The 24,477-nt window shown below is 36.1% G+C and overlaps 1 protein-coding gene across 4 annotated transcripts in view; it reads right to left on the reverse strand.

Moving 5' to 3' along the window:
• unc-104 (kinesin family member unc-104) overlaps positions 1-24,477 on the reverse strand; it is a 942,286-nt gene that overhangs the window by 532,091 nt on the left and 385,718 nt on the right. For all 4 annotated transcript variants that reach the window (XM_090394094.1, XM_090394092.1, XM_090394093.1 and 1 more), the window contains exon 20: positions 23,865-23,937. In XM_090394094.1, coding sequence (XP_090250220.1) covers positions 23,865-23,937 — 73 coding nt within the window. The remainder of the gene's footprint in view (positions 1-23,864; positions 23,938-24,477) is intronic.

Raw genomic sequence — 24,477 nt, forward strand, 5'->3', positions numbered from 1 at the left:
TGATGTTTTTAACATTTCTACCTATTTTCATAATCTGTATTTTTTTAATCCTGATTATCCTACCAAATCTATTACAGCAGTTATTGAATTTAGTTAGGAAATCCTGCAGATTTGCACTAAATTTATTTAGGAATATAACATCATCTGCATAAAGTAAAGAGCTGAGATTAACATCTACAATTCGGATATCAGTTTAATGCCACTTTCTTTCATAATGTGATTAACACAGGTAATGAATGACAGAGGAGAGAATGTGCATCCTTGTCTCATGAAGGAATCTGATATCAAAATAGGAGATTAATCTGAGCTCTTTACTTTATGCAGATGATGTTATACTCCTCAAAAAAATAAATACAAATCTGCGGGATTCCCTAACTAAATTGAATAACTGGTTGAAGACATCATTGCTACCTAACTGTCATAAACTTCTATTTACTTTGACTCTTTTTTCCCTACTCATCTAGAAACTTTAGACCAATGTTATAAATATACAAGATCCGATTGATCAGATTTATATAAACATGAACGTTTATATAAAGAAAGTGCTGAAGCCTTACGTCACAGACCCAAGCTTAACTGTAATGACTGTCTCACTATCCCAAAAGTCTGGGAAATTATTACTCTCAATTGTATAGAATAAATTTATCAGATATATTTTAATTTAATTTTAAATTACAGCTGAATTTTTTTTAGTCCTCAACCATGCTACTGTATGCATAGAGGGATTCCAATGTAAGCATGCACACTAACTGTTCCTTTGGGTGTAATTCCTAGTATTGTTTGTAATAACTTTTACTGATGATGTCTTAAGATACTCAAGACAAAATATCTACATATTATTAAAATTTAATTACTGTGGTATACGTGTGAATTTTTAGTTATGAATACCCCAGAGGTTTCACTATATAATGGTTTCTAACATATCCCCTCTTTGCTGCCTGTCAGCTAAACTCTGCAACCCACACACCCTCAATCAATCCTCATGGGGAACATTCCACAGACCTGTCACCAGCTTGGTTACTTGTCTCTGAATCTTCACTACCACCTCGTGATCACCAAGAAGCGCAGGTGACCAAATCTGTGCACCATAGTCAACATGTGGCTGAATCATAGTCTTATAAAGACAGATAAGATAACCTCCTTATCTTCACTTGTCAATGTGCTCTTCAGCACATTGACAAATTTGTCAAGATTAGCTGAAAAAATACAGTGGAGATGGGCAATGGACAGACAGACTCTCAGACAACCTCCATACAGAGAGAAAGAGAGAGAAACCAGTCTCCATACCATGACTCAGCTTCGAAGGTGACCCACCACATACCACTACTCAGACTCCCTCTCCAAGCATGACCTGGCAGTATGTAGCAGCAGGTTATGCAGCTATTTGCTTATTATGCTAAACTGGCAAGGACAATCAATGGTAATTGAAAATGATACAAGAGATCCTGCAGGAAGGCCTAGCAGTATGAGCAAAGGTAAATAAATGGCTGCCAGTTTAATGTGTAGAGTGATGCGCTTTGGGAGAGATCAGAAGCTGTACACTATATTAATGAAACTGAACTGCAGGAAACTAATGAGATCAGAGACTTGTTAGTGACTGTAGACAGAAGGTTGAAGTTTAGAGGGAATATTTTGCAAAGGTAACCAATACAGTACACAGGATTATGTGTTTGCTGACTAACAAGAATAGAGAGGTTGTTGTTCCATTATATAATGGCATTAATAAGGTCACATCTAGACTGCATCTGGAAATCTGGATTCTATGGGGTGGAGAGGATCTAGAGGCAAGTGAAAAAGATTGTGGTAAGTTGTAAATGTTTCCTATGAGAGCAGATTGACAGTCTGTGGGCTTCAAAAATTAGCTGATAGGTGAAAAAGAGAAGAAATGATAGAAGCATTTAAGGGATTTTATAGGATTGACACTGAAGACTTTTTTCAGTTCATGGTAAGAAGGGAGAAAACAAGGGATAACCAGCAGAAGTTGTATAAGAGTGTAGTTAGCAAGAGGGTTCTAGGTGTTTCTATCCGAGTATTTAATGTACCCATTCTCCAACCAATAGGCTGTGGGGTCAAATCCTGCCATGGGGATGGCTGTGTTTGACTGTCTTGAGGTGGGTGATGAATTTCATTACCTGGTATGAAGCCACTGCCCTGCTTATTGGATGCCTGTAATGGCTTGGAAAAGTTCCATGATTGTCTCTAGAGGAGGATTTTTGGACTATGCAAAAAAATAATCAAAAATAAAAGAAAAATACATAAAAATTGATAAAAATATTTTTAAAAAATCCATAACCCACCCACAGTACAAAATTTACCGTAGGCTTGCAAATAACCTTTCATAAGTGGGAGCAACATTAAAAAACTATGCTGCATATGTACCAAAGAAAAGAAACACGGGAAAACATACCATTACCCTGTTTGTGAAGAAAAGTCAGATTTATGTATAGAAGACTTTTTTAAAAAATATCATTCTTAAAAATATGCTTTTGAATCACATACATAAGAATATGTCATTTTAAACAAAAAATAATAATAAATAAATAAATAAAATAAAAATATATACATATTACACAGGCAAAGTGGATACTAGATACAACATTATTTCAAAGCTAAATGTTTGTAGAAACTATAAAAGTTTCATAAGTTGACCTGAGAGCTTACGAGAATACAAACCTAATTTTACATTGCTGAACTAAAGCCTTTTGGCTCTTTCTTTAATAACTACTTTCATGCACCAACTGAGAGTTCACTTACAAAAAATACATTTCTCTGACATTTCAATTTCCTTAGTATTGAACGAGAGTTTTTGCTCTCTTAAGGTTTCTGCCTGGTCCCTAAAGAGAACAAACCAGTTCAAACCAGCTGTCAGGCCAGTGAAAACATTTATCAAATCACAAATAAAAGGTGAATATATGGATGCTTGGGAGCACTGATGTCTTTTAAGTAATGCAAGCTAAGGCAACTCGAGTATGCTGAGGACTGTATTCTTGTAAGGTCTCATGTCAACTTGCAAAACATTCATAGTTTCTATTAACATTCAGTTCTGAAATAAAGTTGGATCTAGTACCACTTTGCCTATGTAATTTTACCTCACAGAACTGAAGCTTTCTGGCTCTTTCTTTCTTTCATAAAGAAAAAAAATACACACACAAGTTGGGAAGAAGTCATAGACACCATAGTGTGAAGAACAAATAGTCATGGCACCCACCTTAATCAGATGTAGGACCACCTTTCACTGTGATGACTGCAACAATTCTATGAGGAATAGTTTACACAAGCGTATGATAGCAATCAATGGGAATTTTGGACCATTCTTCCTGTAGGCATGTAATGAGGTCTCATATAATGCTCCAGTTCATCCCACAGATGTTCAATAGGGTTGAGATCAGAGATCTGTGGAGGCCAGTCAGGTGTGGTGACGTTCATATCCACAAACCATGCAGATACAGCAGAATTCTTATAACATGGTGCATTATCTTATTAAAAAAAAAAAAAAAAAAAAGTCATTTCCATAGAAGCACTGGCTCTGCAAAATAAGAAGCATTACATTGTCCAGAATGTCCACATACCTCTCAGAATTCAATGTTCACACCAGAAAATACAGGACCATACCATTACCCTGCTACCTCCAAATTTTACTGTTCGGATTATGCACTCTGGTAAGAGAAGTTCATCGAGCACCTGCCATGCTCACACCTGTCCATCTGCTCGATAGAGGATGTAACGTGATTCACCGCTCCATAACACGGTTTTCCAAGCTTCCACATCTCAGTGTACACGCTCTTTGCACACTGAAAACAATGCTGTATGCTGGTTCATGTAATGTGGGACTTGCATATTATAGTGTTCATGGAAATGTGTCTTGTGAGCCTCGGTTCTGAATGTTGTCATGCAGATTCGCGTTCCAGTCGATGCCCGAAACTCCACATTCGATATTTCAGCTGCTGCATGGCAGTTTTTGCATATCCTTCATAGCACCCTACAGTCACATTCAATGAGTGTGGTGGGTTGTCCGCTGTGGGTAGCATTTGAAGCTGACTCCCTGCACTTCAATCTTAATTATGGTATCACTGATCTGGGATGGCCCAATTTGTCAGCAATTTGCCAAAGTTAAAAGCCTGCAACATGGCACCCTATCACAGTGACTCTTTCAAATCCTGTCAGTTCCTTTCATGCAGCAATTAACTTGACATAGTCACACTGAAATAGGAAGAATAGGAGCATCCTGTTCCTCAATTTATACTGGCTACAAATGCATGGCTTGTTCCATAGAATGATGTACCTTACCCATAGGGGCATTTATTGACTTCTTTTCACGCAGTGTGTGTGTGTGTGTGTGTATATATATAGGAATCACTCAATAAAAATATTTCCTAAAATTTTGTCAATTGCCCGAGCCAGTTTCATTTCACTATACTCATTCTATATGCCAAGATTCCCATTCCCTCATTTGAAATACCTACATCTGTTATAAATTATCTTCAGACAAATATAAAAAAATTTATCAAAGGCTCCTTAGATCAAGTAACATGAGAACATGTATGGATATTCACTTTGGGGTGAAAATATTTCAAGCTGTAGACATTAACGGAACCACACTGCAAAAAAACTGATGAGGCTAGGGATTCAGAAATATGGTATACAGGAATTTAAAGCTCAGAGAGCATATTGGAAAGTAGGTAAAATAACTCACACTGACAAGCAGAGATAAGCAGATTATTATTCTTCCTTATAAGGCTTAGGAATGGCAACATCTTGACAACCCTGCACAGATTTCATTGCCTAACTTTCCTGGAGATGTGGAAGTGTTGGAGAGGATTCAGATGTGAGTGACTAGTTATTACCAAAATGGTAATAACTAGTTTGTGGAATGTACCCTAGGAGGATAGAGTGGAGGTTTGTGGATCAAAAAGTATAGTTGATAGATAGAAAAAAGAAGATGGAATAGAAATGTCCCTTATTAACCACCGTACCAGCCTAGACGTGTATATACATCCATAATTGCATGGATGTGGGTTGTCCATTGAAGTCAATATAACCACTGTACATATTACAGAATACATAATATAGACACCAAATATATTTTTGATAAATTGATCCATGGGGGCCAGTTGGGTGGTTACAGGGATTTTATGAAGTAGATGCTGAAAAAATGTTCCATGAAATAACAGGACATGACATCACTCCTGCAAGTAATGTAAGAAGTCTTACTTTCAAGAAAACTGAACTTAAAATCTTGTAAATCTGTTATTGTGAAAACAAGATAATTCTTATCCTTTTTGAATAGTCTACACCTTGATATCATTCATCGAGCACCTGCCATGCTCACACCTGTCCATCTGCTCGATAGAGGATGTAACGTGATTCACCGCTCCATAACACGGTTTTCCAAGCTTCCACATCTCAGTGTACACGCTCTTTGCACACTGAAAACAATGCTGTATGCTGGTTCATGTAATGTGGGACTTGCATATTATAGTGTTCATGGAAATGTGTCTTGTGAGCCTCGGTTCTGAATGTTGTCATGCAGATTCGCGTTCCAGTCGATGCCCGAAACTCCACATTCGATATTTCAGCTGCTGCATGGCAGTTTTTGCATATCCTTCATAGCACCCTACAGTCACATTCAATGAGTGTGGTGGGTTGTCCGCTGTGGGTAGCATTTGAAGCTGACTCCCTGCACTTCAATCTTAATTATGGTATCACTGATCTGGGATGGCCCAATTTGTCAGCAATTTGCCAAAGTTAAAAGCCTGCAACATGGCACCCTATCACAGTGACTCTTTCAAATCCTGTCAGTTCCTTTCATGCAGCAATTAACTTGACATAGTCACACTGAAATAGGAAGAATAGGAGCATCCTGTTCCTCAATTTATACTGGCTACAAATGCATGGCTTGTTCCATAGAATGATGTACCTTACCCATAGGGGCATTTATTGACTTCTTTTCACGCAGTGTGTGTGTGTGTGTGTATATATATATAGGAATCACTCAATAAAAATATTTCCTAAAATTTTGTCAATTGCCCGAGCCAGTTTCATTTCACTATACTCATTCTATATGCCAAGATTCCCATTCCCTCATTTGAAATACCTACATCTGTTATAAATTATCTTCAGACAAATATAAAAAAATTTATCAAAGGCTCCTTAGATCAAGTAACATGAGAACATGTATGGATATTCACTTTGGGGTGAAAATATTTCAAGCTGTAGACATTAACGGAACCACACTGCAAAAAAACTGATGAGGCTAGGGATTCAGAAATATGGTATACAGGAATTTAAAGCTCAGAGAGCATATTGGAAAGTAGGTAAAATAACTCACACTGACAAGCAGAGATAAGCAGATTATTATTCTTCCTTATAAGGCTTAGGAATGGCAACATCTTGACAACCCTGCACAGATTTCATTGCCTAACTTTCCTGGAGATGTGGAAGTGTTGGAGAGGATTCAGATGTGAGTGACTAGTTATTACCAAAATGGTAATAACTAGTTTGTGGAATGTACCCTAGGAGGATAGAGTGGAGGTTTGTGGATCAAAAAGTATAGTTGATAGATAGAAAAAAGAAGATGGAATAGAAATGTCCCTTATTAACCACCGTACCAGCCTAGACGTGTATATACATCCATAATTGCATGGATGTGGGTTGTCCATTGAAGTCAATATAACCACTGTACATATTACAGAATACATAATATAGACACCAAATATATTTTTGATAAATTGATCCATGGGGGCCAGTTGGGTGGTTACAGGGATTTTATAAAGTAGATGCTGAAAAAATGTTCCATGAAATAACAGGACATGACATCACTCCTGCAAGTAATGTAAGAAGTCTTACTTTCAAGAAAACTGAACTTAAAATCTTGTAAATCTGTTATTGTGAAAACAAGATAATTCTTATCCTTTTTGAATAGTCTACACCTTGATATCATTCAAAGTTCATTTAAACTTTCAATATAAATTTTCTTATTTTTTCTCCTTAATTTGTAGATGCAAAACTAAGGCATTGAAATAAAACTTACTTTGCTTGTATGCAAATTTAACATTGAACTGAACAGTATTAACTGATGTATCCTTAGATTAAATAATGCATCATTATTATTATCGGAGACCTCCAGAAAGTCAACAACTCACTGAGAGAGGCCATTGATCACCCATACTAGATGTCATACCTTCCCATAAACTCATTCATAATCATTGCACTCACTACTTCAACTAGCAAACTGTTCCACTTACTGACTACTTTGCAAGAGAAAAATCTAGCTCTCACCTATTTCTTACTGCACACAAAGTAAACCTCCACAAATGCACCCTTGTCTTTGTCTCCACCTCTCATACAAAAAAAAATATCATCAGCTGACAACTTATAACACCCATTCATCAGTTTACAGAGTATTATATTATCCCACTTTTTCCTGTTTACCAGTCCACATACTCTCTTTCTACATTCCATAATCCCAATATCATCTTTGCATCCTTTCCATAACTTTTTTTATCCCCCTCCAAACTCAGGATACCAAATCAGCACAGTCCAGATGTAGTCATATTATCAAAGCCTGGTCAAGATGCAAAACAACTTCTGCATCCTCGCATGTCAACGTTCATTTCGACATCACAATTAACCTATGAATTGTATTTGCAATTGTTTCAATGTTACGTTTGAACTTCAGTTTTCCATCCACCATAATTCCAAGATCCCTAGAATAAATTTCTTGTAACACAATCCCATCAATATAATCCATCACTAGAAATCTCATCATGCCAAAGTGTATAATATTACACTTACTAACACTGAAATTTATTTATTTATTTACTGAAATGATAATCATTACCATATGCAAACCTTTCCAGGTTATTCAAATCATTCTGTAAGCAGTGCATATCAGTAGCATCCCTGATTGCCCTGCAAATTTATGCATTATCAGCAAACAATTAAACAACTACTGTGATGTCCTTCTTAACATCATATATGTACAGATTGAACAACAATGATGCTCGGGAAACACCACTGGTACCTCAAATCCAGTAGATTCACACCTACCATATACCTCTTGCAGAGAGGTTTATACGTTGGTAACATGACTATTAAATTATTTAAGAAATTTGCAATGTATGCTGGAATATACATTGCAAATTATAATTAAAATGAACTTTAATAAATAGTTCCTATATTTCGGCAACATCACATTGCCATCTTCATGGGAAGATACAAATATCACACGTGCAAGCACGCACTACAAAAAGCAAATGAGGAAGATTAAGAAACTATTGTTGTTCCTAAAGTCCTAATGGTGCCCCCTAATGGGCTAAATTGGATTGTCTTGGCTGTTAGGCTGATGTTTTCATGATGTAAGTCTCCCAAATTTGGGAGACTTACATCATGAGGTTTTGAACGTTTTTCAGAGCTGAGGCAGATTCCATGAATAATCTTTCGTACTTAAACTTGCTGCGGTGTATTACTTTGGCTTTCTTCCAACGTATTCTGTGGCGGGTATCCAGATCATGGTCTGCAAGACCAGAGTGGCTGTACTGGTGATACCGGATGTAGTCTTTGTGTTCCGAAATTCTGATATTCGCTGTCCTGTCTGTTTGGCCAAAGTAAGACAGTTTACAGCTGCAAGGGACCTGGTATACCCCCAGATAGGTCTTGGGGAAGTGGTTGGTCTTTGGTAGAGTGGATAAGGGATGCCAATTTTTTATATGGTTTGTAACAAGAAGTTAGGTCATATTTTTTTTTAAGATTTTGGTTATTTTTTCCAAGGTGCCCCAGATATAGGGAATGGTGATGGATTTAGTGTAATCTTTGTTATGAAGGGAGGGAGGAGGGTTGTAGTTATCTGGTATTAATATTTTTTGGATTTTTTGGGGGGAGTTGTAGATATTGGCTAAGAAAGTTTTAAGGATGTGGTTTAGTTCCGTGGTTAGGGCATTGTCATCTGAACAGATTAATTTTGCCCTGTTATATAGTGTTTTAATAATCCCATATTGTTGGGAGGAAGATGGTGGGATTGCTGGTGAATGTATCTGCCTGTATGGGAGGGTTTTCTATAAACAGAGAAAAACCAAGGATCCATCAGGTGGAGCATTATTAGAGTGCCTAGGAAAGGGATGCTGTGTTTTCCTCATTTTCCCAAGGTAAACAGGATTCTGGGTATTGGTTGTTTGTGTCAGGAAGGATTGGAGTTTATCTGAGGCATGTGGCCAAATAGCAAACACATCATCCATGTAGCGAAGCGAAACTGTGGGTTTTTGTGGGGCAGAGTATAAGGCTTTCTCTTCAAAAGTCTCCATAAAGAAGTTGGCCAAGGGTGAGGATAGTGGTGAACCCATGGCTATCCCCTCTATCTGTTTGTGGAATTTTCCTTGCCAAATGAAATAGCCTGAGTTCATTGTGAACTGAAATAGGGCTCAGATATCAGGAGGAATTTGGCTTGGATGAGCTCTAAGGTATACTGGAACAAATCTGAAGCACGCCCCAACTCAACATCACCAGAGTTAAAGATCGGTACTATTAACATAAGAAGCCTGATTGACAAAGAAATGGAGCTAGCTGAGGAATTAGAGAAGTACCAGATTGACATAATTGGGGTGACTGAAACAAAAAAGAAAAACTGGTGAGATCTTTCTGAGCAATAAATACAAAATGTTATATTCAGGCAATGACAATCAAGGAAAAGAAGGGGTAGCCATAGTATTCAACACTAAATACAAGGCTAATCTTCTTGAATGGTAGGCAGTCTCAAGTAGAGTGATGTGGGCAAATATCAGAATGGGAAACTGGACAATGAGACTTATTTGTGCCTATGGTACCACAGAAGGTTCTACTAAGTTCCTGGCAAATAAGAAAGATACTGACACAATGAAAAAGGAAAAGTTGGTCCTTGTTGGGGACCTAAATAGCAGAGTAGGAAGTGATTGTCAGACATACAAAAATGTTTTGGGAAAATTTGGAAAAAAGAGCAAGCTAATAATAATGAAAAATACCTGTTGGATTTCTGCTCAGGACATGGACTGGTTATTATTAACACCATGTTCCAACATAAAAATGTGCACAAATTCACATGGAGAGAAGAGGCAAGAAATAAGAAAAGTCTCATTGCCTGTGTTATTGTTAATAGTGATGTTTTCTCCCTGGTGCAGGACACCAGAGTGTACAGAAGATTTGAAATTGGAAGTGATCATTATTTAGACTTGAGCAGGATAAAATTGAATATCATATTGAAAAGAATGACATGTAAGAAAGTTTTAAGGCGAATGAAAGTTTAGCAGCTCTCAGATGTGAACAGTAGACTAAAAAACACAAACATTTTTGTGTTTTTTTGTCTACTGCTCTCAAAATCTTTGTTTGAGTTTGAGAGCAGGAATCAAACCTTGGAGATTCAGTGGCAAGCTCTGAAGAAAACACTGATTGATTCAGCCAGAGAGGCATGTGGTGAGGTTGCATGCAAGGATAGAAAATTGAGAACTTCATGGTGGACACAGGAAGTTAAAGAGGCAGTGAAGGAAAAGAAGAAAGCATAACAAAAGTTCCTGGCAAATAAGTCAGCTTTTACTCTTAGAGAATACAGAGAGAAATGTAAGAAAGCTAAACACTATGTAAAACTAGCTAAACAAAAGTCATGGAAGTACTTTGGCAAGAACATAGAAAATAAATATCAAGAAAGTGGCAAGATATTCTGGAGGTTGTTGAAGAAGCTTAGAAATGGAGGAAAGAGTGCTGAAAGAAAGAGATGATAAAGGTGACATGAAAATGGGAGAAAAAGATATCCTTGAAGTATGGAGTAATTACTTTGAAAAACTGCTAAATGAAACAAGCGGTGATGATAGCACAGTGGTAAAAAACACTCAACAGGCATAAAGTCAGGAATACATATCCATACTTGAAGTAGAAAAAGCCATTAAAGGCTTGAAATGTGGAAAGGCAGCAGGAGTAAATGATATTCGACCAGAAATGCTGAAGTATGGTGGTATAAAACTCCTACAGTGGCTGCACCACATAGTTCAGAAGGCGTGGACAGAGGGACGAATTCCTGATGATTGGAGTAGAGCTCTAATAGTACCCATATATAAAAAGGGAAATAAAACTGAATGTCAAAATTACAAAAGTATTTCTCTACTGACTGTTCTGGGCAAGATTTATGCCAGTATACTTGAGAAACGAGGTTGAGAAGAATTGTGGAAGAAAAGCTTGGTGGAGAACAAGCTGGATTCAGACCAAATAGAGACTGTGAGGATCAGATCTTCACTTTACGACAATTAGCTGAGAAAGCATGGGAATATAACAAAGATCTTTATTTAAGTTTTATTCAATCTGGAAAAGGCATACGACAAGGTGCCAAGAGAGAAGCTTTTCAATACACAACAGTTATATGGTGTCAATGGGGCATTATAACAAGCAATACTTAGTCTTTATTTGAGTTGCAAGTCAGCAGTTAGAATTGAAGGAAGTACAGGAAGATGGTTTAATGTTAAATCTGGTGTGAGACAAGGATGTACATTATCCCCTCTGTTATTCATTATCTATATGGATCAAATTATGAAGGAAAGTGGTATTAATGATATCAGAATTGGAGATGTTAATGTCAGCTGTTTGCTTAATGCGTACGATGTTATACTTCTAAATAAATCCACTACAAGTTTGCAAGATTCTCTGACTAAATTGAATAACTGTTGTAATAGATATGGTATGAAGGTTAGCAATAAAAAGACGAAGCCAATGAAAATAGGTAGACTCGTTGAAAATGTCAACTGTATTTTGAATGGGGAACCTGTGGAACAAGTAAAACATTTCAGCTACTTAGACAAGATTTTTAGTGAAGTTGTAAATTAAATATGGAAGTACACAACAGAATCAACAAAGCTGGTATGGTAGGAAGTCAGTTGAATAAATTCATATGGAATAAGAGAGAAATTAGTCAGAACACTAAATTAGCTGTATACAAGAGTGTTCAAACCAGTTTTAACATGGATCTGAGAGCTGGGTCAGAAGTAAAACACTTGACCAAAGACTAGAGACCGCAGATATTTGAGTCCTGAGAAAGATTAGGGGGCATGAACAGATGGTATCAATGGCAATGTCATATTAAAAACGAGGATATTAGGAAAGAACTTGACATTGTCAGCATTCATTCAGGAATGCGTTAGCAGAGCTAATCTCAGGTGGTATAGTCACTTGAACAGAATGGGTGAGGAAAGATTAGCAAAACAAGTGTTCTCTGCCAGGTTGGCAGGAAAATGACCCAGAGGAAGACCAAGATATAGGTGGATTGATACAGTACAAAGTGCCTTAGACGAGAGAAATATAAGATCTGATAATGTTGGAGTCTTGACAAGTAACAGACTGATTTGGAGGAAAATTGTAGATAGGAAGTTAGTAATGATGTAAATTGTTCATGTAGTACTATCATATCCTGTACACCCTTTGAAGTTGCATGTCAAGAATTTGATGATGATGATGATGAGCTCTAAGGTTTTCTTGAGGGGGGACATTTGTGAATAGGGAGATGTTGAAACTGACCATTATGTCAGTATGTTGGAGTGAGAGGTTTTCTACCATATATCACTTTCTGATACTTATCCCATCAGTTACTCACTCATCCAACTCAATAGAGTATATTCCATATTACAATACCATATTCTCCAGTTTATGCAACAGCCTTTCATGTGTTTTAACAAAGCCAAACGATATCATAGTGTATCCTTTCCCTTTATCCAACTCAGTCGTAACATTATTATAAAATATGAGCAAATTGCCAAAACATGACCTCCCTTTACTAAACATTTAATGCATTTAGTAATGTAACCGTAGAAGTTCTGTTAGTTTAAGAAATTCATAAAAAGGACATCAAAAAGTAGAACAACGCAGGGTTGTTCTAATTTTTGTTCTAAATTGGGACTGAAAAGTAATTTTGTCCTACTAAGTGGAAATATTGTACTATTGATGTTGATAACGTAAGTGAAGATTAACTTAACATTTAAAGTTGCTCACTTAAAACAAATTATGTAACTGACAGAGAATTCAAAAATATCAAGAATAATTAATCAAAAAAATCAAAAAATAATTATGACAAGAATAATCAAAACACGAAGAGGCAGAAAAGAACTGAAGTTCTTTTCTGCCTTTTCCTGTTTTGATAATAATAACAACAACAAGGTAAGAAATCAGAATACAAGAACAAAGGAGTGATATGGTAAAGCAATTCAACTTGGAAATTTGTGCTTGCCAATGGAGTAACTATTTCAAGTTTCCTAGGGGCAAAAATAAAAGATGTAACAAATGCAAAACAGAAACGAAAAGTAAAACAGATGCTAGTGCTTGTTGGAACTAATGATTTAAGTAGTGGCAAATATAGTATGAGAGAGGATAATAAAGGACTGTTTAAAGAAGCAAGAAAGAAAAGTGAGAGAAGGAAAAATGTTGGCTTATTACCAAGATATGATTATTATAGCAAGTTCCATGGCTTACACTTGTAACAAAAATTATATAGAATTTATTCAAAAACTCCAATATATTTCTTCCAGCATTATATGGACAACATCAGGGATATAGACCATTAATTGCATTGAAATGATGAATCAAAATAATGAGTTCATAAATCATGAGTATATTAGCTCATATCTTAGTTGCAGTAATTAGTTTCAGTACAGTAAACCCTTGCCAAACGAGGGGGTTACGTCATTAATACATTGCACGTACGGCAAAATCGCATTCCGCAAAGTTGACTTTCTATGGAAAAAAATGTGTTAGGTATAGTTCAAATTAAGAAAGTCATCATCATCATCATCAAATTCCTGCCATGTACCCTCAAGGGGTGTACAGGATATGACAGTACTACATGAAAAAATTACATCATTACTAACTTCCTATCTACAATTTTCCTCCAAATCAGTCTGTTACTTGTCAAGACTCCAACATTATCAGATCTTATATTTCTATCGTCTAAGGCACTTTGTACCGTATCAATCCACCTATATCTTGGTCTTCCTCTGGGTCGTTTTCCTGCCAACCTGGCAGAGAACACTTGTTTTGCTAATCTTTCCTCTCCCATTCTATTTAAGTGACCACTTAAGAAAGTATGTATGTATAATTTAAACTAACCTAAATATTGTTGTAATTAAAAGGGAAAAATGAAACAAATGTTAATTGAAAGGATTTTTATTACTGCTTAATAAGTAGGTACATGATACAATTATTTTTTTAAAAAGCTAGTGATTTTTGCTTGGGACAATGACTGATCTAACTCTTTAAAAATTTCACGATAAGGAGGGCAGAGTTTTTCAATGCCTTTCATAAAGTGTCCTCTTCTTTCTTCATTTGGGTCAATCTCCATTGCAAAATCAGACAGTTCCTGTGCCTTTTTTTTTTAACACGTTTAACTTGTAAGCTAAAGGTGCTTTATCTTCTTCTTCACTATCGCTGCTTTCACTGTCGGCTGGTGTTAAAGATCATCCAATTCTTCATTCATCATTTCTCGATTAATTCTTTGACTTCTCCTTCTTCCATATCTGAAAATCCTTCACCGCCAATTGCTTTTGCAATTTGTACAATTTCTTTGGCTTCATTTTCAATCGATGGAAATCCTTTAAAATTGTTGACAACTTCTGGCCAGAGCTGATGCCAGCAAGCATTCAATGTTGATGAATTCACTTGTTCCCATGCGAATTTAATCATTTCTATGCAGTGGCTTATGTTGAATCGCTTCCAAAATGCCATTAGCGTGTCGTGCTTTCCTTCTTCTAGTGCTTTATTTGCAGAGGTGTAAACATGCCTGACATAATAGGCTTCGAATGTTTTTATGATCCCTTGATCCATTGGTTGGATTAAGGAAGTGGTGTTAGGTGAGAGGAATAAACCCTCTACATTTGGATGCAATGTTGTGAGGGCTTCAGCATCGTGTCCTGGAGCATTATCGAGAATAAGGAGACCTTTAAAGCACAGGTTTTACTGTTCTTTAAAATTTTTTCCCTGCAATGCACGAGGCGTTTTAGATCGATAAATGAGCAGAGGCTTGCACTTGAAGTCACCTGATGCATTTCCACAAAAAAGCTTTACAAAGCAAAGCTTTAAAACCTGGGGCAACCTTTTGTGTCTTTGTGATGTAGGTTCGTTGTCCCATTCGCTTATAAAATAGGCCCGTCTCATCCACAGTGAAAACTTGTTGCGGAACGTAACCCCCTCTATTCAATGAATTTCAAAAACTGGGGTTTGAATTTCTCTGCTGCTTCTTTATCTGCAGAGCCAGCTTCTCCCTGAAGCTTTACATTGTGCAAATTAAAACGATGCTTAAAGTTATCAAGTCAACCTTTGCTTGCTTGAAAGTCAATTTTCTCTGACGATTGGCCATCTTTATTTAAAACGAAAGAAAACAAATCTAAAGCTTTGTTTCGAATAGCACACCATCCACAACTGAGCCTTTTTCGTTTACTTGATTGTCAATCCAAGCTATTAATATTTTTTCCATCTTTTGAATTGCGGAATTCTTGAAAACTTGAGCAACCTTTGCCGAAGTATCGCCTGAAGCTTTGACACTAGACCGAATCTTTTCTTCATTCTCCTGTATTGTTCTTATGCTTGATTTGTTTATAGCCAGTTCTCTTGCAAGAGATGAAACACATGTACCATTTTTCAACTTATCTAAAATTTCAATTTTCTGAGATAATGTCAAAACTTGGCATCTTTTTGCTGCTTTATCATCTTCATTCTTCCTCTTAGATGTCATATTGAATTTTTGAAATTAAAAGAAATACAAATGCAAAAGGAGAAGAGGATAAACACTGATAAATACGTGATTACAGCTCTGCTAACGTGAGTGAAATGATCGCAACTTGGCTTGGGTCACTCAGCTAGTGGGCAGCATCAAGCAGGGTTGCTGGCCGATGCTCTGCAGCATACCACGTATGAATGAAATTCTAGCGTTGAACAAATTAAATGGAAACAATTAAGATAACACGTATGTGCAAAATCGCATTCTGCAAATCCCTGCTCGGCAAGGGTTTACTGTATATAATATTACACTATTAGAGTTCAAAGAAACAACTATAATAAGTTGCATAGATTACAAAAACAATTGATTATATTGATTATTCATATTTTAATAAAATTTTGATTTTTTTTATCTTTTAAATTTATTTTGAAGTAATCTTGAATGTAGGTATTATTTCTGGGAAAATGCCCATGTTACTCCTCTAAGTAAATGTTATTTTTATGGCTATTTAGCCTATTTTTGTTTAGGAATGCCACTTTTATAATGTCATTGGCTTTTTACTCAAATTTGAAAATGTAGCTTTTAATGTAGTTAATGACTAACTTCCTGATGATGTCCACGTAACGTTGCATGAAATATATTAGTTTTTGAATAAATTCAATATAATTTTTGTTACATGCACACAACTAAACAGTTTTTAGTTGTGTGCAGGATGTTTGATTGTATCAGGTAACCAAAAAAGTTCATGCAGTTTTCAGTAGTGTTCGCTACAATGACACTTGTTTTATTTTGTAGTGGTTTGCAAAGTGCAATTTTTTATGTGCATCATAAGACACAGATATGGGTCAGTCAATCAGTGCATTCTAACTTGGTGTGTGCTCTTTTTCTGTGACTTTGAACCCTTTTAAAATGTCAATTAAACCTGGTGTATTCAGGCTTGTTTGTTTTACGAATTTCAACTCAGTTCAAAGGCGTCAGAAGCTTTCTCTAAGATATGTGTGGCATTTGGAAAATATGTGGTAGCAGAATGTACTGTGCAGAAATGGTTTAAAAAATTTGTTTCTGGTGATGAACCACTTGAAGATGCACCACGTTCAGGAAGACCCTCCATTACATAATGAAGAATTATGTGCCGCTGTTGAAATTAATTCCACATTAACATGTCAAGAGAAGCTAATTAACTGATGCAACTTAAGCAAATTGGTCTCACATGCATTATCAGGTGACAATAAACTTCAAAGGCTATCAATTTGTTCTTCACTTCTTTCACATCATAAAAATGAACCATTTTTGGATTACTTGCTCACTTGTGATGAAAAATGGATTTTGTACTCTAACTGGAAGCAAACTTATCATTGGTTGTCACCAAACGATCCAGTAATGCACACTTCAAAAGGCACCACTTCATCTCCAGAAGACTATGCTTTGTGTGTGGAAGATTGGAGCTGGTATTGTTCAATATGAGTTTCTCACTACAGGCCAAACAATTACAGCCAAGATTTACTCGATGCAACTTGAGCATGTGCAGGATGCGTTACTTCAGAAACAGCCAGGACTAGTTAATCGGAAGAAAGTGCTATTCTTACAGGACAACACAAAACCTCATACTGCAAAACTTACCTCTGAGAAGATTTTGTGCTTTAGGATGAGAGATACTCCCTCATCCTCCATATTCTCCTGACATTTCTCCAAGCGAATATCATGTTTTTGGCGATGGACAATCACATGCAAATTATACAGTTCCGCAATAAAACTGAGGAATAAAATAAGATTGAAGTGAAGGTTGCTAGGTTTATTACTTCTAAAGACAAAACACTTTATAAAAGCAGAATTTACAAACTTGTATGTTGTTGAGAAAGAGTTGTATTGTAGATTGTGAAAGTGCTTATTTTAATCAATAAAACATTTTATGAAAATTTCTGCAGTTGTTATATTTTTATTATGAAGAACTGCAGAAAATATTGTTACCTGATATTTATCTTAAAGGGAAAATCTGTCTTAACCTGTATTTGGCCTTAACTCAAATTGTTCTTCTCCAAGTTTCTCTTCCATGGTCTTTGTCAACCTCTTTTCAAGAATGCTTACATAAATCTTACCTGGAACACTCGATAGAGAAATTTTTCTGTATTTCTCACATTCAGCTATATTCCCTTTTTTTTTTTTTTTTTTTATAGATGGGTACTATGAGAGCTCTACACCAATCATCTAGATTTCAACCTCCTTACCAGGCCTTCTGAATTACGCAGTATAATAACTGCATTTCCATACTTAAGTATTTCTGGTCGAATATCATCTACACCAACTGCCTTTCAAGTTTTTAGCAGCTTTTTCTACCTCAAGTATTGATATGTGCTCCTCTTTGCATTCCTTTTGAAAATGTTCTACAGGAATTCACTGCTTGGTTTGGTTTGCACTGCATTAGAAGTGCTTTGCCTTCTTTCCACTTCCTTGGCACCTTTTCAGAGATGAGACACAAACAATCTGGTCAGAGGAATTGCCAATTCCCTTGCCATCTGCTATAAATGTTCTGCAGCATCCCAAGCATTTCCATCCACCTCATTTCTCTCATCAGTCAGTTGTCATGTCTGATCTGCAGTATTTCCGTCTGAATGGTATAATCCTTGCAGAGTGACTGCCCTGTACCACAGCTGTTTCATCTGCTTCTAACCTCCCTATTATCAAAAGCATCATAGTTTCCTTCCATAGCCATTCTTTCTTTTACTTGCTGCCTAGTGAAACTCATTAGCATTTTCAATCTTTGGTCTCCTTAGTTGGTTCCTCTCATCTCATATTGGTTATCCTTTTTTGTTATGCCATTACTGCTAATGAGCTCACTATCACCTTTCTCTTCATATATCCTTTGCAACTTTCTCCAGCTATTGCTTAATGATGATACTCATCCTCTAACTCCTGCATGGTTTATTCTCCTGACTGGTTATACAGTCTGATACTGCTTTTTTTCAAACACTTCTTAACCATCTCCAATACACTGGCAATATCTTTTTCCTCCAGACATGGCATGAGAATCTGGAGGAAAAGCTCCAAGCTGCCTAGGCAGTCTTCCAGGTCAAGACCATATGATCATTCCTCATTATGTTATCATTCTACTCTGTTATCTCTTAACATCTATATAAATTCCATTTCCTTCCCTTCCTCCTTAAAGCACTAATGTACACAATTGGCACAGTGTACATTATTGCTGTACACTGTGCCAATTGTTGCACAAATGCATTGCTCTCTGCATGCTCCTTGTCTTTCTGCTGAACTTCTACTCTTTTGGCTTTGATCTTCTGCTAACATTAGCAAAACCTCTCCGATATCCTGTTCACACAATCTTTTCTAAAAATACAAATTGTAGATTTAAGTAGCCCTTATTGTAGCAATATTAATTGATAATACGGACAGGTGTGCATTTATTTAAGTTGCTGATCATTTCCTAATTTGACAATTTGATAATGTTGCATTTGAATAACAACCAAATAATCTTTTTTCTTATTCCTCAAAATTGTGCTGGAGTTTCTTACAGAGCATACATTTCGACATTGCTACATATGTGGCAGAGATCAGGAACTACATGTTAACTTAAAACTGTTTTTGTAAATCAGGAGATTGCATAGCAAAAATAGCTTTGCATTTTTTTAAAAGGTAATGTCAAGAGTTTCCATTGTATGCCTAGTAGCTTGAATAATTTAATAAACCTATAGTTCTAATAAAACTAATAGTACTAATATGCTATATGTTTATAGCCTTTTGTGAATATAGTTTACATAAAAAATAAATAACTTCAAGTAAAACATGACATCAGACTTCATGTACGTAATGTGGAACATTATTTTGCATCATGATAAAACTGTGAAACATAATTGTTAAGCTAATATATTTTAAGTGTATTATATGTACTCCTGAGGAAATGCCCTGCAAAGTCGCAAAGTTAAAAAAATTAAAATTGCATTGTGGATGTACTGGGTAATTTCATCAAGTGCAAAAGTCAAAATCTGGGGCTCTGTTTCCAAAAGGTCCTAGCTTTTCATAAATAGTGATAACTCATCTAACAAATGAAACTTTTGTGCACGTTCTGAAGTGTGAGAATAAATGGCACTCAAAAATAAAATGTGCTTAAACTATATTATTATTATTATTATTAAGTAACACCTCCGGGAAGTTGAAAGACTCATTGAGAAAGGTTACCTAATCTAGAACTCTCCGTCTCCACCAACAACTACCTCCATCATCTAGTTTTTGGCTGGAGAGCATATCCGCTCTCCAGTCAAAAACTGACACTGGAACATAATGCGTTTCAAAATCACATCAAAAACATAACATATCATTAGATGTGTTGATAATCAGAACTAAAATTGCATGTCACCTCATGAAGTATACATCTTAAAGCTGACATTCAAAGTGTATCGTTGCACAGGCTTCTGTGGAGTGAAGACATATTAGGGACGTTTTTGCTATTATTATTCCACATGAAAGAAAATAGATAGAATAATTTTTAATGATCACTACTAGTTTCATGAAAATCGTTGTATTTGTCATCATCAAGAGAAATACGTGAATAAACTAAAAAACAGGTTATAACATACATAATGAAATATTAAAAAAAACAGGCATAGCAATGGAAAGCGTGCATTTGCTATGATGTTGTTTGCTTGTTGGTGGTCTATTGTGAACTACCGGTAACCACGTGCATGTCTTGTATCAGAGAAGACAGATTTGATGCACAATCATCCTTTTTTTTTTTTTAGTGCATTGTTGAGAATTTGATCATTTCAGCTGATTCCTTGAATACTCTGGAGAAAAAATTGTAATCTATGTCGAGCATTTCAGTTTTCTGCCATAATACTTGATATTTGGCTTCAACTATGTGTGTGCCGCTGGTCTCAATTGGCATGTTTCTTCCAACCTGCCTAATTAGAGATCTTGTAAACATGGTAAACAGGTGTTTTATACTTGTAGAAGTATCCCAACAGAACACTCAATTTCTCAGTGTATAGGAAGCCAGCAAACCACATACCATCACCACCCAGTCCAAAAAATAGGCAATTATTCATTCCTTATGTGATGGAGCTTACAGAATCTCTACTTATATAGATAAAAGAAACCAAGAGCTCAACTACCTAAGCACCATCCTACCAAAGAATGGTTATAATAGAACATTAGTCTACAAAATTGTAATTCAGCATCCTAGGCAGTTAGATGAACATGAAAAAATAAGACTTCAAAGGAACAGCGATTTTCCCTTATAGACAGTCAGATACAGACAAAATATCGAAGATACTGTCTCAACAAAATATGAGGGCTTTATATGCCCTTCAATAATATCTTTAATCTCAAGAAATCTGGTGTCTACAAGATCATCTGTACTTGTATTTTACAGTACATAGGACAGACAAGAGGTCGTGGAGAATGAAAAGAAACACAAGTCAGGACTGGTGACACATACAACCAAAACCAAATATCAAGTATTATGGTAGCAAACCAAAATGCTTCATACAGATTACAATTTTTCTCAAGAGCATTTAAGAAATCAACTAAAATGATCAAACATCCTCAACAATGCAACTTAAAATAAGAGATGATTCTACATCAAATTTGGTCTTCTCTATTTCAACATTACACGCATGCTGTTATCAAAAGTTTGCAGAAGACCACAAATGAGCAAACAACATCATAGCAAATGCATACATTTCATGTTATTTTTGTTTTTTTTAAATATTTCATTATGTACGTTATCTGTACTAACCTGTTTTTAAGTTTATTCACGTATTTCCCCTGATGACGTGAAACATGAATTTTTGCGAAGCAACTAGTGATCAATAAAAATTATTCTATCCCATCTGTTTCTTTTATGTGGAATAATACTGGCAAAAACATTTCTAATTCAGAATGAGTGTGTCACAATTATTGAATAACATGAATGCTCCTCTGACTAAAAACTTTGTTTGGATGTTAACGAGTCACTTTTCTGAAGATGTTGAATGATGTGATGAAGGAGATAAAAAAAAAAAAAAAAATTTTTAATTAAAAAAAAATGCAAATACTATCAATCAAGATATGCAGCATGCCTGTTTCTGCTAGTTGTGCTGTAATAAACATTTAGCTTATCTCTTCAAGGATGATCATTTTCTTGATATAAATACATAAATTCATACTATGTAGGTGATGAAAAAAAAAGTGGAAAGATTATAGATGTTGCTAAAGTGGCATCCAAAATCCCTCCATTTTCCTTAGAACTAGCTGTGAATACTGTGAATTAGCACGTATAGATTTGGTCTCCTTGGTTTGGAAGGAATAAAGAAGCTGTGGATAGGGTATAAAAAAGAATTACAAAGATTATATTGCCGGCCTGGTTGGCAGAGTGGTTAGCATATCCGCTCTCCAGCCAAAAGGGTTCGAATCCCACCATGGGCATGGATATTTGTCTGTGAAAATACTAGTGGTGGTCGACAGTAGATGCTGTGTAGATGATGAAAGTAGTTGTGGTTGGTGGAGACGTAGAGTTGTAGAGTAGGTTCCCTCCCTCGGTGAATCATGGACTCCAAGCAGGTGTCATGTAATAGTAATAATAATTATGGAATGTAGATTATGAAAACAGATCTCGAGTATGCGGACTGCAAACAGTTGTACCAGGGAGTGCTCAAAAGTTCTGATAATCACCATGAAGGAGTTGAAGTAGAACCATGTAACTTACACATTATTCTACATATTCTTCACAAAGTGTTATATGCTTGATACAATGCTGCTGCATTATTTGCAGTCCTCTGAGAAAAAAAAAAAAAGTCTTTCCCCTTGTTGCACAAACCATTCCTCAGCTGCAGATATGACTTCATCATCAGTGATAAATTTTGTTCCTTTCAAGTGTTTCTTTAAATTTCAGAATAGGAAATAGTCAGATGGGGCCAGATCTGGCAGACCCAGAAAGCACAAGATGTGTATCATCTGTTGGGTTTCATGAACAGTGTGAGCAGGGGCATTGTCCTGCAAAAGCAACACACCTCTGATCAGTTTCCCACAGCATTTTTCCTTCAGTATCTCGTTCAATTCCTTCAGCGCTGTTGAGAAAACTGCTGTTACCAAGAATAAGGATTACACCATCCATATTCCAAAAGACAATGGCAAGAACCTTCCCTGCTGACTTTTGGGTTCGGAACTTCTTTGGCCATGGAGAACCTTTGTGTCTCCACTCCACTGACTGTTGTTTGGTTTCTGGGTCATAGTGATGAAGCCATGTTTCATCAACAGTCATAATACGAGCCAAAAAATTTGTATCCGATTTCTGATTTGCACCTGAAAATGACCCAAATCCCTTGAGATGACAGCACACACATTCTCTCTCTTTTGGTCGGCATTCAAACATTTGGGTATCTACTTCACTAATGCATTTCCATATGTTGGTAGATAATGATCCCAACTCATTCCCTGGATATCTCCAGAATTTTTGCAATTTGCAATGTTTTTGGCTGATCACCTCTCATCAAGGATCATATATCATGGTATGCACTGCATCGATATTTTCAGGTGTGATCACTGTGGAAGGTCTTCCTGACCTGTGGGCATCTGTTGTTTCAGGATGCCCAGTTTTAAAGTTGGCCACCCATCTGACAACTGTGTGGTATACTGGGGCACGGTCATCTAAAGTCTCACACAAAGTTTGGTGAATCTCAGTTGTGGACTTTACTTGCAGCAAAAAAACTTGATGTCGACCAGGACCTTTGGTCGACATCAAGTTTTATAGAGGTCTATAAACATGGGTGTTACAGGATATCATCTGATGAAATATTTCATTACATGGATGATGGACTGAGAACACTAGGACACCTATGGAAGTTAGGTTTATGCATGGTTAAGAAAGGGAGTAGTGACTGAGTGGAACAGTTTACCTGTTGAAATGGTGAGTGCATCTAATTGTGAATGAGTTTAAGAGAAGGTATTACAGCTGGTGTGTGTAATGTATGGCCTCATTCCATGAATCCTTGACTGCCTTTTGACATCAGATAATAATAATAAAACTCGTATCACTTTAAAACTGAGAGAGAAAGTTTTTTTTTATCAATTATATCTCAGAGAAAAATTTCAAATGAGGTGGTTAAAGTTTCAGAATAATGAATTAATGAAGTCAATATAAAGGCAGCAATAAAAAAGATATTACCTTTCTTTCTTGTTGGAAAAGTTGATCAGCCTCTTCTTTTTCCTTTTTGTATTGTTCTTCCATTGCTAGAAGTCTGACAAGAATAACATATTTAGTCAGAAATTCTCCAGTTTTTGTGATTAAAATCATTTTTAAAAAATAAAATATTCAACAGTGTTATTGAAATTAGTTTCATGCAGTGTGTCAGTGCTATGATAATCACCTCTACTATCTTTTGTTTAGTGTTTATGGCTGGTAATGAAATTAATGAATATCTGTAATCACTTCTGCCTATAGTGAATGTTTTAGTCATTCACATATCATTATTATTATTAAGTGACGTGCTCAAGGAATCCAAGGACTCACCGCAGGAAGGCACATCACAATCGCACAACTACCATCTCCTCCACTCAATTCTCCCACTACAACAACAACACTAATACCATCAGCACACATCACCATTCACCAGTCACAACACCAACAGTTGCATTTTTTGTCTGTAAATTGCATGTTCCCATGGCTGATTTGCCTATATATGTGGGATGAAACCCAAGTTTCATGGAGAAAAAAACACTGCTACCTCCATATGAAATTGGCTAACTCACTTCAACTGAAAAAGTTCATATAAAGATTC

The sequence above is a fragment of the Typopeltis vanoorti genome, chromosome 6 (assembly GCF_054136105.1).
Source record: "Typopeltis vanoorti isolate ZY-2024b chromosome 6, IOZ_Tvanoo_1.0, whole genome shotgun sequence".
NCBI classification, from domain to species: Eukaryota; Metazoa; Arthropoda; class Arachnida; order Uropygi; family Thelyphonidae; genus Typopeltis; species Typopeltis vanoorti.